The sequence below is a fragment of the Aethalodelphis obliquidens genome, unplaced genomic scaffold, assembly GCF_003676395.1.
Source record: "Aethalodelphis obliquidens isolate GAN/ISIS:26980383/991018 unplaced genomic scaffold, ASM367639v1 scaffold95, whole genome shotgun sequence".
Taxonomy (NCBI): domain Eukaryota; kingdom Metazoa; phylum Chordata; class Mammalia; order Artiodactyla; family Delphinidae; genus Aethalodelphis; species Aethalodelphis obliquidens.
Window position 1 is genome coordinate 26,770 of NW_020838039.1, and position 16,619 is coordinate 43,388.

At 34.9% G+C, this 16,619-nt stretch overlaps 1 protein-coding gene across 1 annotated transcript in view; it reads right to left on the reverse strand.

Moving 5' to 3' along the window:
* Nucleotides 1–5,554: 5,554 nt before the first annotated feature.
* TLL1 (tolloid like 1) overlaps nucleotides 5,555–16,619 on the reverse strand; it is a 130,775-nt gene continuing 119,710 nt past the window's right edge. Inside the window, exons 15-16 of the mRNA XM_027095866.1 lie at nucleotides 11,902–12,115; nucleotides 5,555–6,039 (exon numbers count right to left, since the gene is read on the reverse strand). Coding sequence (XP_026951667.1) covers nucleotides 5,636–6,039; nucleotides 11,902–12,115 — 618 coding nt within the window. The 3' untranslated portion in view covers nucleotides 5,555–5,635. The remainder of the gene's footprint in view (nucleotides 6,040–11,901; nucleotides 12,116–16,619) is intronic.

Genomic DNA, 16,619 nt, shown 5'->3' on the forward strand with positions numbered 1-16,619 from the left:
TACAAAAGACTCTATTTCCATAAAATTCAAACATAACTAATAGATGTACAATGGTGTAAAAATGACTTTAACAAATTTATTACATCTCTGTGGAAAATTTTTCTGAAATTTAATTTTTAATTATACCCCTCTATGGAATGTCCATTAAATAATGCTTTAGGATAGATTTACATATTCAAGCCTTATTATCTATAATCCTTTCACTTTATTTGTCCTTTCTGGGTATTCTCCTGTTTAAATAATTTTAAGGACATTCCTTGAAATGGACCTCTCCCTGCCACTTCAACCACCTCTGCTCTGGCAGCAAATGCAGGAGAAGACCCAGCTGCCAGGGCCTTATATCCACATGTCTTATACTACAGGTTGGTGCTTAGGTCTTCTCTTTTTATAGGCTTTAACCCAAGTAATAGTTTACCTATAAGTCTTCTAAAGTTAGAAGTTGAGATTTATTGCACTGAATTTGTATTCAAAATATTGGACGAGAGGGAGATTATATATATGAGACATGCTCAGGGCCCTATACACTGTTTGGAATCACCTTGTGTTGACCTCTGCACCAAGTAGGCATCATGGTATTGACTAGAATTACACGGTAAGCCTGAATTCAGTTTGAGTACACTGGTGGGGAGTGAAATGTAGGTAGGTTGAAAGCTGAACAATTTAAAAAGTACATGTCAAAAGAAAGTTTGGAGACTAATAATAATATTTCACATTGTATAAGAGCCAACCTTTCCATCATTTCCTAAGCTAATGACAAAATTTCTCAATTTTATAACAATAGCACTAAAAGACTAAAAGTTAAATGTTCATTGGTAACCATTTATTATGCATTGATGTAAAAATGCATCCATAGACCATCTTTTCTTTCTTTTTGATAAGCTCATATTACATATTTTTTCTAGTAAAACAGAAGTCATCACTGCAGCTCAAGTTATAGATCTTTATATGGTAATTATTTTTCCTGTTTTCTTCCTCCCATGCAGGATTTAATAAGTGGTATTAAGGTTTTCCTTTATCCAAAATATTCTTGCTAAATAAAATTATTGTTAAATAAAATTTCCAAACATTTTGTTAATTGCTTTAAGAAAAGTTATTTTTAATGTCACACATGGCTATAGTTTACTAAATCTAAAGAAATATGTAATTTAATGTTTCTTTTAAAAAAATTTTAGCCTTGTGAAGAGTAATTAGATACTTTTAGAGATTTTCTATATGTGAGAATAAAATTTCATTATCTGAGGCTTACTATCAAAAATATAGTAATAGAAACCAAACAAAAGAGACTAAGACATTTAAAAACAAAATTGAACAGAATTTGAATCTGATAACTGTGGTATACGAAAATTAATCCAAGATAGCAAAAATTCAGCCAACACAGGCAGGGGACATTTGGAGACTTTGGAAATAGAATTGCTGTTTCTCATATATTTATTTAAAAATGTTGTTTTGTTCAGTTGTCAAGATTTCCTAAATAAACTAGATTAATATTCAAAATTGAATTTAAAAATAATTTAGTAAAATCATATAAAGTGGGAGCAGTTTTTTCCTATGTATAGTTAGTGAGGATTGTATAGGAGTTAGAACTTTGGCAGATAGAGAGTAGAGGTTGAAAATAAATTTACAAAACTAATAAAATGGCTAGAACAGTAATTAACAATTATTAACACAATAACAACGAAGCTGTTTGTGTTTGAATTTAACAACACACTTAAGCCAAAGTCAAATTAATATAAAAATAATATTCAGTGAGCTGATATCTGACATAAGGTACAATAAAAAATTAATGTTCCCATTGAAGACCTAAGTTATGACAACATCTCTGTGGTGTGCCTTCTAAATACTTTATTTCTCAGTTGTGTCAAAGGCAGCTCATTGTAGCCTAATAAGATGTCAGTCAGAATATTAACAATATTTCTTAAAGTAGAACACTACATTTCTCCTACTACACCAGATAAAATAATTTAATATATTTATTTTAACAAAAGGCCCATAGTTACTAACTCCAAACTATATAGTAGTTTTTTTGTTTTTCACATTTCTAGTACTATCTATGGTTCTTAAAGATATCTACAGTTGATATTTGAATTGTCATGCTATTACTGAAAGGAACAATGCTTATCCTGAAAGTTTTACTGTAATTCACCTCTAAAATTGACTTTATGTGGAGAAGTTTCATCATAAAATATATCTACTATTTATATAGGTCAAGATTGATTCTACTACATTTTGTAGAACAAACACAGATTTTTATATCAAACAATCTGGGCTTTAACATCTAACTTTACACTGTGACCCTGGGAACATTATATGCCTTCTTTGAGCCTCAGTTCCTAAACCACAAAATGAGAACATCACCACAGTTCTCAAAGGGTGGCATAAAGGTTAAAAAGAGCTAGTGTATGTGCCTAGTACTGGGCTGGGCACAGTGTAGTATATTAGGTGTTAATGTTTTTTTTCTCCTCTAATTCCCATTCCCAATATTTTGGCTAACTGGAGATTAGTGAACAAAAATATAGAAGAGTTACTGGAATAAATCAGCTCCACTAAAAAGCTCATTATATTGCAGGCGTTAGTTATACATTTCCAAAGTAACATTCAGTAAGATCAAAAGATTGGTTTTAAAAATGTATTTACATAATAAAATTCATATGCAAGAAAAGATTTCCAAGGCAACAATGACAAAAAAAAAAACAAATAAGCTAAATCTGTGTGTATAGTTTAATTTTGTAAAATGAAGAAAAATTCTCAATTTTATTAAATGTTGAATGTTCATGGACAGGTAACAGAACAAAAGCTACTTCATATAGCAATCTATATCAATATCAAAAAATATGAAAATAGAGTTTCTCTGAAGGAAGGAGCCTTTTTAAAATGGGGTTAATAATAATTAGAAGTTCCCATTATTTGTCCATGAAACGTCTTATGAAAGGTGCTACTTTAAATAGGATTTTAGTAGAAATTGGCACGTAAATTTAAACTTTTCAACCACCCACTACTTTTCACCTCCTTGTAACTCCACTCATTCAGACAACCTCACATATACATACATTAATATTTTTTTAAAAACCTGCCTTTAAAGCAGAAAATTCATTTTCTACCATAAAAGCAGGTCACCATACTTATATCCAATGTTCTCAGTCACAGAAATGGATTTTCCTCATAGAAATGCTAATTAACATACACTATTATGTTCAACTTTTCAAAAGTTGTGTCTCTTAGGAGGATCTGCTCGATCATGTGAAAGAATTCTAAGGCAATATAAGCAGTTGTTCCACAGGACAAGTGTTGCCCTTGCAATGATATACTCTTGATACATTAAGTCTTTAGTCTTCAAGTGCTACCAGCCAGACAGAGACATTCATAGTCTACAGGTGGTTGGCTCAAAGGTCAAAAACTTTGTTTAAAAAAATGTTTATGGAATAGCACCATGGAAAGTCTTTCAGAAACAAATCGTTTTTTTTTTCAACATTGCATTTAAAAAAACTGATTTCTAGGAAGAGAAAGAAAGAGATCTTTCAATTCTAACAAGGCCTACTTCCACTTCATTTCATTTCATTAAAAAAAAATACATTAACCATGACAACATCAACATTAACTACAACAGATCAACAACAAAAGAAAGACAATAGCAGCAGTGGAACTTGAGTATGAACCATCCAGGCAGTCGCTTAGAAGAATCCTGTTCACACCTGTTGGGAGTTGTCTCATCAAGTTCATAAGACATCACAAGTCTTCTTGAATTTGGTATGAAAAGACAGAACTTTCATTGAAAGAACTGAGTTTACCAATCAACTGGGCATTTTCCAGCACTTAAATAAATGATATCTAGAGTTAACTGCAATGATAGATAGTATTGACATTTCAAACTTGTCAGAATGTCACAAAAAGGAAGTGGTCTCGAGATCATTTATGTTTCAAAGAGGTAAATTTAGCCTGCAAGTGAAAATAATGAAGCTGAAATATTCCAGTTTCCAAGCATTGGTCATACCCACATTTAAAGTATAAACCACCCTCAAGAGACTCCCACTTCACAACAACTTATATGGGTCTGGTTTACACTGTCTTCAAGATCCAAAGTCAAAGCAATTATCCTAAGATACAAGGAGAGGGTATTCCAGTTTATGACCTGCAAGGTCATTTTACTTTTCCCATATATTGAAAAATTGTCAAAACGGACACTCTGCAGGGTCACAGACCCTGAATGGGACTGTCTGAATTGTGAAGCAGCTATGGTGAGCTGTGAACAAAGGATTGTGAAGTCTTCTTTGAAGCGTGAGATGCCCTTTCACCAACTTTATTTATATTTATACTGTCAAGAATGAAGTTCAGATATCCTGGTAATGTTGATCAGGGTTAGCTGGAAACTTCTCTTTTAGTACAAAGATAATTCTGGTCTTGCAGTTTTCTTCTGCTCAAACTCATTATATAAAACTTTGTGCTAAAATCTTCATTTAAAAAAGAAATACATCTTCTTTCCATTATGCCCATTCCTTTATGTTTTGATGGAGGTTATGGTGTTAATTTTTGGTATGCGTGGTATCTGGATATCTGATGCTTTTGTATCTTATATGAAATCCTTTCTTGCTGATTGTGTCATCAGTGTGAAAATGAATTAAAACTGTATCACCAATTGAATAGGTCTCTTCTGGTGGCTGAAGACAAAAACAAACAAAACAAATAAACAAACAACAAGAATGAATTATTTTTTCTTCAATGTAATTCATGTTTGGGAATTTTTTTGGTATATAATTTAAACCTCCCAACAACATTGAAAAGTGGATAAGAGTGACTTTATTTTACAGATGAGAAAACTTGAGTTTCAGAGAACAGATGACATGCTCAAGATCACAAGCCTGATCAGTGATATAGCTGAGCTTTGAACATAATTTTTACTTCCAAGTTCTGAAACTTGGTGTTTTTTCCCAAAATTTTAAGCCAATTTCCTTTGATTTACAAGTAATTAAAGTGAGGTTCACAAAGGATAAAGGGACATTAAATCTATTTCAGAAGGTGCTCTGAGGCAGAGCCACTTCCAGAATCCAAATCGTCCATTCCTTCTTGCTTTAATAATCTAAGTACCAAGAATAATTTTTGTTTCATTTCAGTAGCTATTTGGACAGGAGTTCAATATTATTTAAGAAATGGTCACTGGTAGACATTTGAAAAATGGGACTAATATCTTCAGAACAAAGTATGTATTCAGATGAACATTTGATATTAATGCAGTGAATCGTGGGGGAAAAGCATTGAGAAAACCTTAAGCTTTCCTGTTTCTTATTTCTCATGTTGACAACCTCTGACCTATGTTTTGTACTCCATCCTGTGCCCACTGCAATGGAGCAACATTCAATAGTACCAGCTAAACCCCCACACCAATGGTAGATACTGTCACTTATCAAATATATTGTTGAGAGAGGAATGCCAATGATGTGCATATTCTTTTTGCTTTATGCTTTAATTTATGAAGCTTACAAAATTGTCAAAGGTGTGTATTTAGGCATATTTCTTTTAGATAATTAAACATTTAAATATTTATTGCACAATAAAAACATGAATTAAAAAAGGATGTGGACAGTAACAAGAAATTATAGCTATTGAATTCATCTGTCTTGTTCAATATTATTGAGCAAATTCATTAGAGATGGAGAAGTAAGGGAAGAAGAGGCATGTTATAACTTGTCAAGCCATTTTGTAAAAGCACTGCTGATTTGCATATGTTACACATATCAATCACCAATTTATAGGCATTTTTATCATGTCTATGGTATCCTGCTCGTACTGTATTTACCCCTGATCCACAGAATCGACCAAGCCCCACCGCTGTTGAATCGAGACCGTCAAAGAGCTCAAGATAGTCATAGCCACAGTCGGCTTCTTCTTCCACTTCAAAAATCTGGAAGGATAACTCGAGTCGAGAGCCCCGTTCTGACACTAACAGCCATTCACAGTCAACTTGTCCTGGATAGTTGTTATCACCAAACTGAGCATGTGAGTACAGATCTCTGGGTTTTGATTCCACTTTCAGTCTGCCACCACACTCTGCCCAGGAAAGAAAAATGAAATAAGTGAGCTCAATGAGGTTTAACAATTCAAATTTCTCTTTTAATATAGTCTAACCACTCTCTAACTTCTGTATTCATTTCCACCATCAGTTATGTTCCCTATATTTGAAGATTCAGATGGCATAGTGGGTACTGCTATAGGCCCTAAAGAGACTGTTGGGTTGGAATTTCAGCTCCATATCTACTAGCTCAGTGACTTTGGATAAGTGACATCACTTCTCTTATCCATAGGGTAAAGTGGTCAAGAGTAAAGTGCAGATGATAATAATAGTACCAATCTTAGTGGGTTTTGAGGATTTGATTAACACATGAAAATCACTTAAAACAGTACCTGCCATATAGTAACTCTCAATGCATTTTTTTATTGTTATATCTCATGTTGTTTTCAGTCTTAAATAACTGTTTTCATGGAAAAAAGGTCAGTGTCTTAATTTGAGTTTAATCTTAATAATTTAAGAACCCAGAATCCAAAGGAATAAGAAATAACTTAAAGATCAGCAAAATATATAAAACTCCTGTATGTGTATATGTGTCATATAGAATTCTCTGCATAGAATATACAGACCAGTATTACTTTACTTAGGTAGAAATATTTATCTAACTTGGTTGGGAAAAGCATACACACATCATTAATTGTAGTTATTTTTGTAGTTCCAGCACCTTGTCAGTTATATTTTGTGATTTTAATAAATAAAGGAATTTAAAATGCTCTTTTTATGGCTTTTTCAGAGAGATATTAATAAATATAGGCTTTACCAGTTACTACTTTTGTAATTAGAGGTAAATATACCAAAGAAATATATAAGCCTGCATAAGGTTTACAGTTAGTGTAATTTAGAGAATACAAATTTTCAAAATTTTCTCAGGAACTCTTTGTAGTCTGAGCCCCCAGATTTTACAATGACTAGAGAATAAATTGTAGAGGAAGTCTACAATGTCTCCTCCAACCAAGTACATATACAAACATATGGCTGGGGGTAGGGAAAAAAAAGAAAGGGATATGAAAATTGTCAGGAGAAAGTAGCGTTTCTTTCTGCCCTTATTTGCCAATGACTGAGAGGTTCCTGGGAAACAGTAATTTCAGTACTAAAACCAGGAAAGTCCCAAGAAAACTGATATGAGTTGGGAGGGAACAAAAACAAAAATCCAATGTGGAAAGATTTGGACAGCTAAGCCTCTGGTTATCAAAACACAATTGTAACCCTGGTGTGGTCATCTGTGACCAGATTGTCCTTGGCAGGACCCAGTGAAAGTGAATTAGGACAGCTAAAATTCTTAGATTTTTCAGATTTGTATATAATTTACCTACATTGTGGTTTGGTGATTTTAAGTAACAAAATATTTCTGAATTCCCAGGATGGAACCCCATCTAGATGTGTCTGAATACAAGTAGGCTCAACCAAAACTATGGGCATTTTCACAGACAACTGCACATTCAGAGACCTTTGTGCGACTAACTTATGAAAGAACTTCCAACTAAGGTTTCAATCATGAGAATGGCTTCCCCATCATGTTAAATGATGTCCCTTTGTCTTCCAGATGGTAGGTGGGGTGTCTTGCACAATCTATTGATGTAGGTGCCACAATTACAAATGTAAACATGTGAAGAAACACATGTGCTTAGAACCACTCTGGAAAGCTGCAAAACTGATCAGTCTTGGGAATCATCTCTTAAGTGTCACAGACTGGAAGGCAAGCATCCTTCCTTTCCCACCACGGTGCTTCTCTTATTCCAGTAATTCCAAGAATTATTGTCCTCTCCGTGTGACAGAACTCCACAGCTAACTGGCCTGGGTACAAATCTGAGCTCTACGCTTCATCAGCTGTGGGATTTTGTTCCCCACTTCATTCCTAAATTGGGGATCATACATATACTCAAATGATAGGGTCTAGATGAAGAGTGATGGGCTAATATATGTAAAATCATTGAAGGATACCTTGCACATAGGAAAAGCCATATAAGTATACACAATCATCATTTTGTTATTATTTTCTAGTCAGAATATCTAAATGCCACCATCTATACTCCTAGAGATCCACTCAGGCATGAAAAGAAAAGCCAGAAAAATTGAAAAACAATTTAAAGCACTATTAACCTGTTTTCAGAAAGGAAGGATTATATTTTTGAAGGCCAGTAAAATATTTTGTGAAAGTATTTCTGAATTCAATATATAAATGTATAAACCAGTGTAATCTCATTTACAGATATTTTAAAAATTTGACTTATTCTCAAAGTTTGATATAATTCAGTGATTTGTTTTGTTTACAACTGTCAGCACTTGTATTACTTTTATTCCACAACCCAGGAAGGGGTGGACTATGGGAGAGGCACTGGCTTCTGTGTGCCTACTTCAGAGAAACAAAGTAGCAAAACAAATCAGGATCCAGAGGAGACAATTCTCTGTCAACCCCAGATCAGAACAGAAATCAAGAAGGAAATGAAGTATTTAAACAAAAAGAGATTTCACAAAGCCTTTGTGAATCTGAAATGTGAGGCATCATTATTTGATTTTATTGAAAACTTCTAGAAAATGACAATACTCAAAACAAATGACTTAAACTACAATTAAGAGTGACTTAAAATGTTTCAGAAAGGGTGGCCCTCATTTTAATTTGGAAAGACTTCTGTTCATTTCCTGGTAAAGTGTTAAATCCCTGTGAGGGCCTATAATTTGAGCAATAAATGCTTTTAGTAGGCACTATAATTTAATTAAGTTTTATCAAAATAATTTCTAAGGAGCCTAATAATATATTATTTGATTTTTAAATTAGGATGATGCTTTCTGCTGCAGAATAAAGTCCTACCTGACATGCCATGTTTTAAAATACTTTCTCTCCATACTCCCCCTCTTTTTCTGTATTATAGCCTTATCCTCTGAGAGAATATATAGGTTATTTTTTTTTACTGAGTTTTTTTCTTCAATAGTTTATCTAAGGCTGGCCTAACACCATTTGTTACCTGATTAAAATAAATTTGGACTTTTAGAATTTGGACCTACCTTTAGAGGAAAAAGGGACTTTTTCCAACAAAGTCCATTTCCCATTGATTTGGATAGTATTACTTGTAAAAAAAAATAGCTATAAAGCAATATTAATATTTCTCTTCACCTAATTTCAAAATTTGTAGTATTATAAGCTTTCCTTGTGGATAAAATTAAAATTGTATATAGAAATATAAATTTACTCAAGCAAATTAAAATGTATACTTCAGGGCCCCTTAATAAAAGTTACATGTATTCTAGAAAAAATTAAATAATGAATAAATGCTTTATACATTTAGCAGAAATTGACAGATGTGGTACGGAACTTGGCTGTCTTGGTGGTAAAAACTGACTGAAAATCATAAGTTTAACTTATCAGATTATAGCTGTCAAAAGGCAGGAATTCCTTCTGTTTTCTCATAAGTTACCACAAAATTCCTAATTTTTTGCTATGAATTACTAATACTTTACAGTGTCTATTCAAAGCAGGTACCAAATAAATATTTCATGAAAGACTATGGAATAAACTTGTTAAAGAGAAAGCTTTCAAAAGAAATAAATAGTAAGCAGTACATAAGAATATTTCAGCATGTATGGCTACTTAAAAGTAACAGTGTAAATAAAATCTACCCAGAAAATTCAAAGACAGCTGGTTAAGTGAGAGCAAAAATTTACATGTAAAATAGACAAGCAAACAAACAAACAGGTAATGCCAAAAATTTTGACTAGCACAACTGAGCAGGAGTTGGGAGGCTAGGACTCTAATTCTAACTATTATTTTTTGTGCTACTTCGGTTTCATTTGAGTCTTAGTCTCAAAATCCTCATTTCTGAGATGACAGGAACGAATCATGTTTTGCCTACAAATTATGATTGAGGTTGATCATGTGGGTATTTGACTGGATTTGAACTGAACAGGGAGAAAAAATGAGCCTATTCAGTTGGATAGTTAGGACAGAAGATTTGATTAAGACAAATAAGGAAGCATTCAGTCTCTATTGTTTCAATTAACAGTGATCCAGTTTTGTATTGGTTTCCTTCCTAATCCAAAATGTTAAGAAAAAATATACCATAGTAGAAAGTGCATGAGCACTGGAAACAGAATTAGGATAAAATCCAGGCTTTGATATAATTTTAGAAGTCTTTGCAAATTAATTAATCCTTCAGATTTTAAATTTCTTTATCTGAAGATAAAGATAATAATTCATACATCATATAGCTCTTTTGAGGACTCAATGTATGTAATTTATATTAAGTATATGTATGTGCCTGAAATATCAAGTGCATGCTACATATACAATTGGATTTCAATATATGATCTCTATGATAAGATAATTAGATCCTAACAGTGGATTCTAAATGGTAATACAAACACTGAAATGGGTCCAGAGCAGAGGCTATGAAAATTAAGGAGTCATGGAGTTATATAGCTGCAAGAAAACTTGAGATTTAAGGTAAAGGTAAAGATGAAAAGAGAAACTATAAAAGTAGGTTTTTATGAAACTACAACAGAGGAATTTATAGGTAAGTAATTTAAAAATAGTGTATCAGCTCTTTCAAGAGTTTTGATAACATACTTTTACACTTCATTCTTAGAACCTGTGACAGCCACGATTATTTAAAAAATTGTGCCATTAACTCTGTGCTTCAGGAAAATATTGATCAATTCATAGGACTCCAATTTTTCCATTCCTTCAATGTGTGACAAGTTATCAGGAAAATATTTAAAGAACAAACATCAAGTGTATAAAAAAATCCTTCATTAGTATGAAAATTTTAATCCATGAAAGATTTTTCTCAAACCAGAATATTTATATTAATCATGAGAAATAATTATTTTGTATTATTTATGAGTCCAGTCATTACTAGCATGAATCAGACAATATCCACTTTCTCACAAATAGACTTCAATATAAATCTAATGCTCATAACAGAATATACTAGAGTGGAAAATAATATTGGACAATGGAATAAAGTTATGTTTTCTAAAATAAAAGGAAAGGAGAAAAAAATAATCAGGAAACCATGACAAAAATTACTGCACTAAAATTGTTTCATTGATGAATTTGTAGCCTATTATACTGCATTTTACGCCAAGATAGATTTGTGTCTCAATAGTTTTGGCATTAGAACTGCCATTAGGTGTCACTATAAGCTAAATGATTTCAGTAAATATGATTGATTCTTTTTTTTAACTGAATAAAAAAAGGATATTTACTGGACATTTATGGAATATATTATAAATTTGATCCAAATTATAAAAAAGTTATTTGACATTTTTGCTTAAAATTTTCCATATTTTTCTAAATTGTATTTTATTTCTTAAAGACTTCCATTACAGCTGGAATCTGTAAGAGTCAAATTAGGGATTAGGATTAGGGAAAAGATTGTGTTGCCTACCAAATAAAAGGGGGAAAAAAAAACCTCTGTAAAACAGAGAGTTAAATTCCAAATTTGGTTTACAAAAATATATTAATGTGAAAGTTAGCTAAACAAGTAGGATTTTAGCAAAAACAAAATTTTTGAATTCCAAGCTATAGATTTCTATCTGTTAAATATAACATATAAATCAAACTGCTAAAGTTAACATGGAATACACTACATAAATATTTAGAGATAGTTCTTCTTGATCATACCACACTGAACATGAATCAGATCAAACTATTGTGCTTCTTTTAATTAGTTCAACAGCTACAAAGATATTTAGTTAGGATGCTATGTGGTTCTCAAATATTTCACACAGTGCTTCAGTGAGACTTCTTCTGATTCATTTATAATCCTGTTATAGATCCCCTGCACACACTAGAAGAGAAACTTGGATCTTACTCAGAAAAGAGAAGCATCCCCTAATTTACTGACCTGTAGAATGTGTGGCTTGAAAGCCTTTTCTTTGAACAGATGCATCAGAAACAAACCGAACAAACATTTTATTTCCAGTAGCCACAAGGGGCTCTGGTATCTTGTTCCCACACAGTCGTCCAAGAATTGGTGATTTTTCCGTTTCTCCATCAAATACTTCCAAATGATCATAAGCACATTCTTGATGCTGCTCAATCTCAAACTCACTAAAGATCTATTAAAAAAGAAAGAAAGAAAGGGGAAAAAAATAAAAAAGCCACATATCACTCAAAATGGGTTCTTTTCTTTGGAGCAGAAATATAGAACAATAATATGTCCAAGCCATGCAAATGATTCAATCCATCTAGCACATTATTGAAAGGGGTGTGAAATCAATAGAATATGAATTCTCTAGGAAGACTTTATAATGAGGAAAACAATGTAATAACTTCACGTGAAATTCTATTGTACTATTTGACTATTGCAACTAATTCTACTATTGCAATTAAGTCTACTCCAGAATTTAGACAGATTATAATAACAAATGATATTTTATTCTGAATTTATTCTTAATGCATCAGAAAATTTTAAACAATTATATTTAAAAAATGAGTCCTGGGCTTCCCTGGTGGCGCAGTGGTTGAGAGTCCGCCTGCCGATGCAGGGGACACGGGTTCGTGCCCCGGTCCAGGAGGGTCCCACATGCCGCGGAGAGGCTGGGCCCATGGACCATGGCCACTGGGCCTGCGCGTCCAGAGCCTGTGCTTTGCAGCGGGAGAGGCCACAGCAGTGAGAGGCCCGCGTACCGCAAAAAAAAAAAGAAGAGTCCTTCTGGTGTTAATGATCATAAACTACTGAACATCATCATACCATTGAGCACTTAAACTAAAAAGAAAACTCCATAAAATAATTAAACAAGTAATTATTTTCACAGAAATTAAATATAGTAAATCTTAATAGAATACATAACACAAAGGGATTTTTCTTATACGTTTCTTTATTTAGATCTTACAACCCATATTATTAGAAAACACTAATATGACTTTAAGCTAGATTATTTTTAGTTAACTGTTCAGAGAGATGGTACATTTATTTTAATATTTGGAGTCTTGCAAAGTTTAGTATGTTTTTTTATGTGTAGCAAATTCTTAAAGTAAAAGTTTATTAAATATTTAACACATTAAATATAACGATGGAAAGTTTAATTGAGATTGACTGAAAATAATAATTGTCCAAACTATTAATAATCCCAGGGATTCTAGGTTATTTGCCATTGCCAATTAAGGCTTTTTCCATTCCTCATAAAAACCATCATACATTCAAGAAATAAACCATCACCCCTACTTAAGCCTATAGAGCAAAGCTAAAAAATATATAAAATAAATTGGAGGAAATATAAAATATGCTTGAAAATGTATTAATTTTGCTACAATCCCTACAGCATAAAATATTTGTACATAAACTTTCTACATACATGTTTTTTTTAATGCAGTTTTGTGAAGTGATTATAATTCTCAATTTAAAGCATACATTTTGTATTTTTGAAAGAAAAAAGTGACTAAGACAGGTTCTCCCTCACTGTTGATCACATTTATCTATTCCAACCACACTACCATCTGCTCTCACTTCTGACTTTAGAGGAGTAAGGGAAGAAAAGAAGGAAGCAATTTATATTAATTAGGGAGTAGGAGAAAAGATTGAAGAGACAAAAGAAAAGGAAAAGGGCTGATCTCTCATGTCCCATTCCACTGTGCCCTACTTAAAAATATAAATTAAAATGTTATAACCGGAGGTGAGGGGGAAGATGGCGAAAGAGTAAGACGCGGAGATCACCTTCCTCCCCACAGATACATCAGAAATACATCTACACGTGGAACAACTCCTACAGAACACCCACTGAACGCTGGCAGAAGACCTCAGACGTCCCAAAAGGCAAGAAACTCCCCACGTACCTGGATAGGGCAAAATAAAATAAAATAAGCAGAGACAAAAGAATAGGGACGGGACCTGCACCAGTGGGAGGGAGCTGTGAAGGAGGAAATGTTTCCCCACACTAGGAAGTCCCTTTGCTGGCGGAGACTGTGGGTGGTGGAGGGAGGGAGCTTTGGAGCCATGGAGGAGAGTGCAGCAACAGGGGTGTGGAGAGTAAAGCGGAGAGATTCCCTCACAGAGGATCGGTGCTGAACAGCACTCACCAGCCCAAGAGGCTTGTCTGTTCACCCGGCGGGGCGGGCGGGGCTGGGAGCTGAGGCTCGGGCTTCGGTGAGATCACAGGGAGAGGACTGGCAGCGTGAACACAGCCTGAAGGGGGTTAGTGCACCACAGCTAGCCGGGAGGGAGTCTGGAAAAAACTCTGGACCTGCCTAAGAGGCAAGAAACTTTTTCTTCCCTCTTTGTTTCCTGGTGCGTGAGGAGAGGGGATTAAGAGTGCAGCTAAAAGGAGCTCCAGAGACGGGCGTGAGCCACGGCTATCAGCGCAGACCACAGAGACGGGCATAAGACGCTAAGACCGCTGCAGCTGCCACCAAGAAGCCTGTGTGCGAGCACAGGTCACTCTCCACACCTCCCCTCATGGGAGCCTGTGCAGCCCGCCACTGCCAGGGTCCCGCGATCCAGGGACAACTTCCCCGGGAGAACGCATGGTGCGCCTCAGGCTGCTGCAACGTCATGCCGGCCTCTGCCGCTTCAGGCTCTCCCCACATCCGTACCCCTCCCTCTCCCTGGCCTGAGTGAGCCAGAGCCCCCGAATCAGCTGCTACTTTAACCCTGTCCTGTCTGAGCGAACAACAGACGCCCTCAGGCGACCTACACGCAGAGGCGGGGCCGAATCCAAAGCTGAACCCCAGGAGCTGTGCAAACAAAGAAGAGAAAGGGAAATTTCTCCCAGCAGCCTCAGGAGAGGTGGATTAAATATCCAAAATCAACTTGATGTACCCTGCATCGGTGGAGTACCTGAACAGACAATAAATCATCCAAAATTGAGGAGGTGGACTTTGAGAGCAAGATATATTATTTTTTCCCCTTTTCCTCTTTTAGTGAGTGTGTACGTGTATGCTTCTGTGTGAGATTTTGTCTGTATAGCTTGGCTTTCACCATTTGTCCTAGGATTCTGTCTGTCTGTTTTATATTTTACTTAAAAAATTTTTTTTCTTAATAATTATTTTTTATTTTAATAAATTTATTTTAATTTAATTTAATTTTATTCTCTTTCTTCCTTTCTTTCTTTCTTTCTACTTTTTCCCCCTTTTATTCTGCGCCATGTGGATGAAAGGCTCTTGGTGCTCCAGCCAGGCATCAGGGCTGTGCCACTGAGGTGGGAGAGCCAACTTCAGGACACTGGTCAACAAGAGACCTCCCGGCTCCATGTAATATCAAATGGCAAAAATCTCCCAGAGATCTCCATCTCAACACCAAGACCCAGCTTCACTCAATGACCAGCAAGCTACAGTGCTGGACACCCTATGCCAAACAACTAGCAAGACAGGAACACAATGCCACCCATTAGCAGACAGGCTGCCTAAAATCATAATAAGTTCACAGACACCCCAAAACACACCACCAGACGTGGACCAGCCCACCAGAAAGACAAGATCCAGCCTCATCCACCAGAACACAGGCACTAGTTCCCTCTACCAGGAAGCCTACACAACCCACGGAACAAACCTTAGCTACTGGGGACAGACACCAAAAACAATGGGAACTACACACCTGCAGCCTGCAAAAAGGAGACCCCAAAAACAATAAGATAAGCAAAATGAGAAGACAGAAAAACACACAGCAGATAAAGGAGCAAGGCAAAAAATCACCAGACCTAACAAATGAAGAGGAAATAGGCAGTCTACATGAAAAAGAATTCAGAATAATGATACTAAAGATGATCCAAAATCTTGGAAATAGAATAGAGAAAATGCAAGAAACATTTAACAAGGACCTAGAAGAACTAAAGAGGAAACAAGCAACAATGAACAACACAATAAATGAAATTAAAACTACTCTAGAAGGGATCAATAGCAGAATAACTGAGGCAGAAGAACGGATAGGTGACCTGGAAGATAAAATACTGCAAATAACTACTGCAGAGAAGAATAAAGAAAGAAGAAAGAAAAGAACTGAGGACAGTCTCAGAGACCTCTGGGACAACATTAAATGCACCAATATTCGAATAATAGGGGTCCCAGAAGAAGAAGAGAAAAAGAAAGGGACTGAGCAAATCTTTGAAGAGATTAGAGTTGAAAACTTCACTAATATAGGAAAGGAAATAGTTAATCAAGTCCAGGAAGCACAGAGAGTCCCATACAGGATAAATCCAAGGAGAAATACGCCAAGACACATATTAATCAAACTTCAAAAATTAAATACAAAGAGCAAATATCAAAAGCAGCAAGGGAAAAACAACAAATAACACACAAGGGAATCCCCATAAGGTTAACAGCTGAACTTCCAGCAGAAACTCTGCAAAGCAGAAGGGAGTACCAGGACATATTTAAAGTGATGAAGCAGACAAAACTACAACCAAGATTACTCTACCCAGCAAGGATCTCATTCAGATTTGATGGAGAAATTAAAATCTTCACAGACAAGCAAAAGCTGAGAGAGTTCAGCACCACCAAACCAACGTTACAACAAATGCTAAAGGAACTTCTCTAGGCAGGAAACACAAGAGAAGGAAAAGACCTACAAGAACAAACCCAAAACAATTAAGAAAATGGGAATAGGAACAAACATATTGATAATTACCT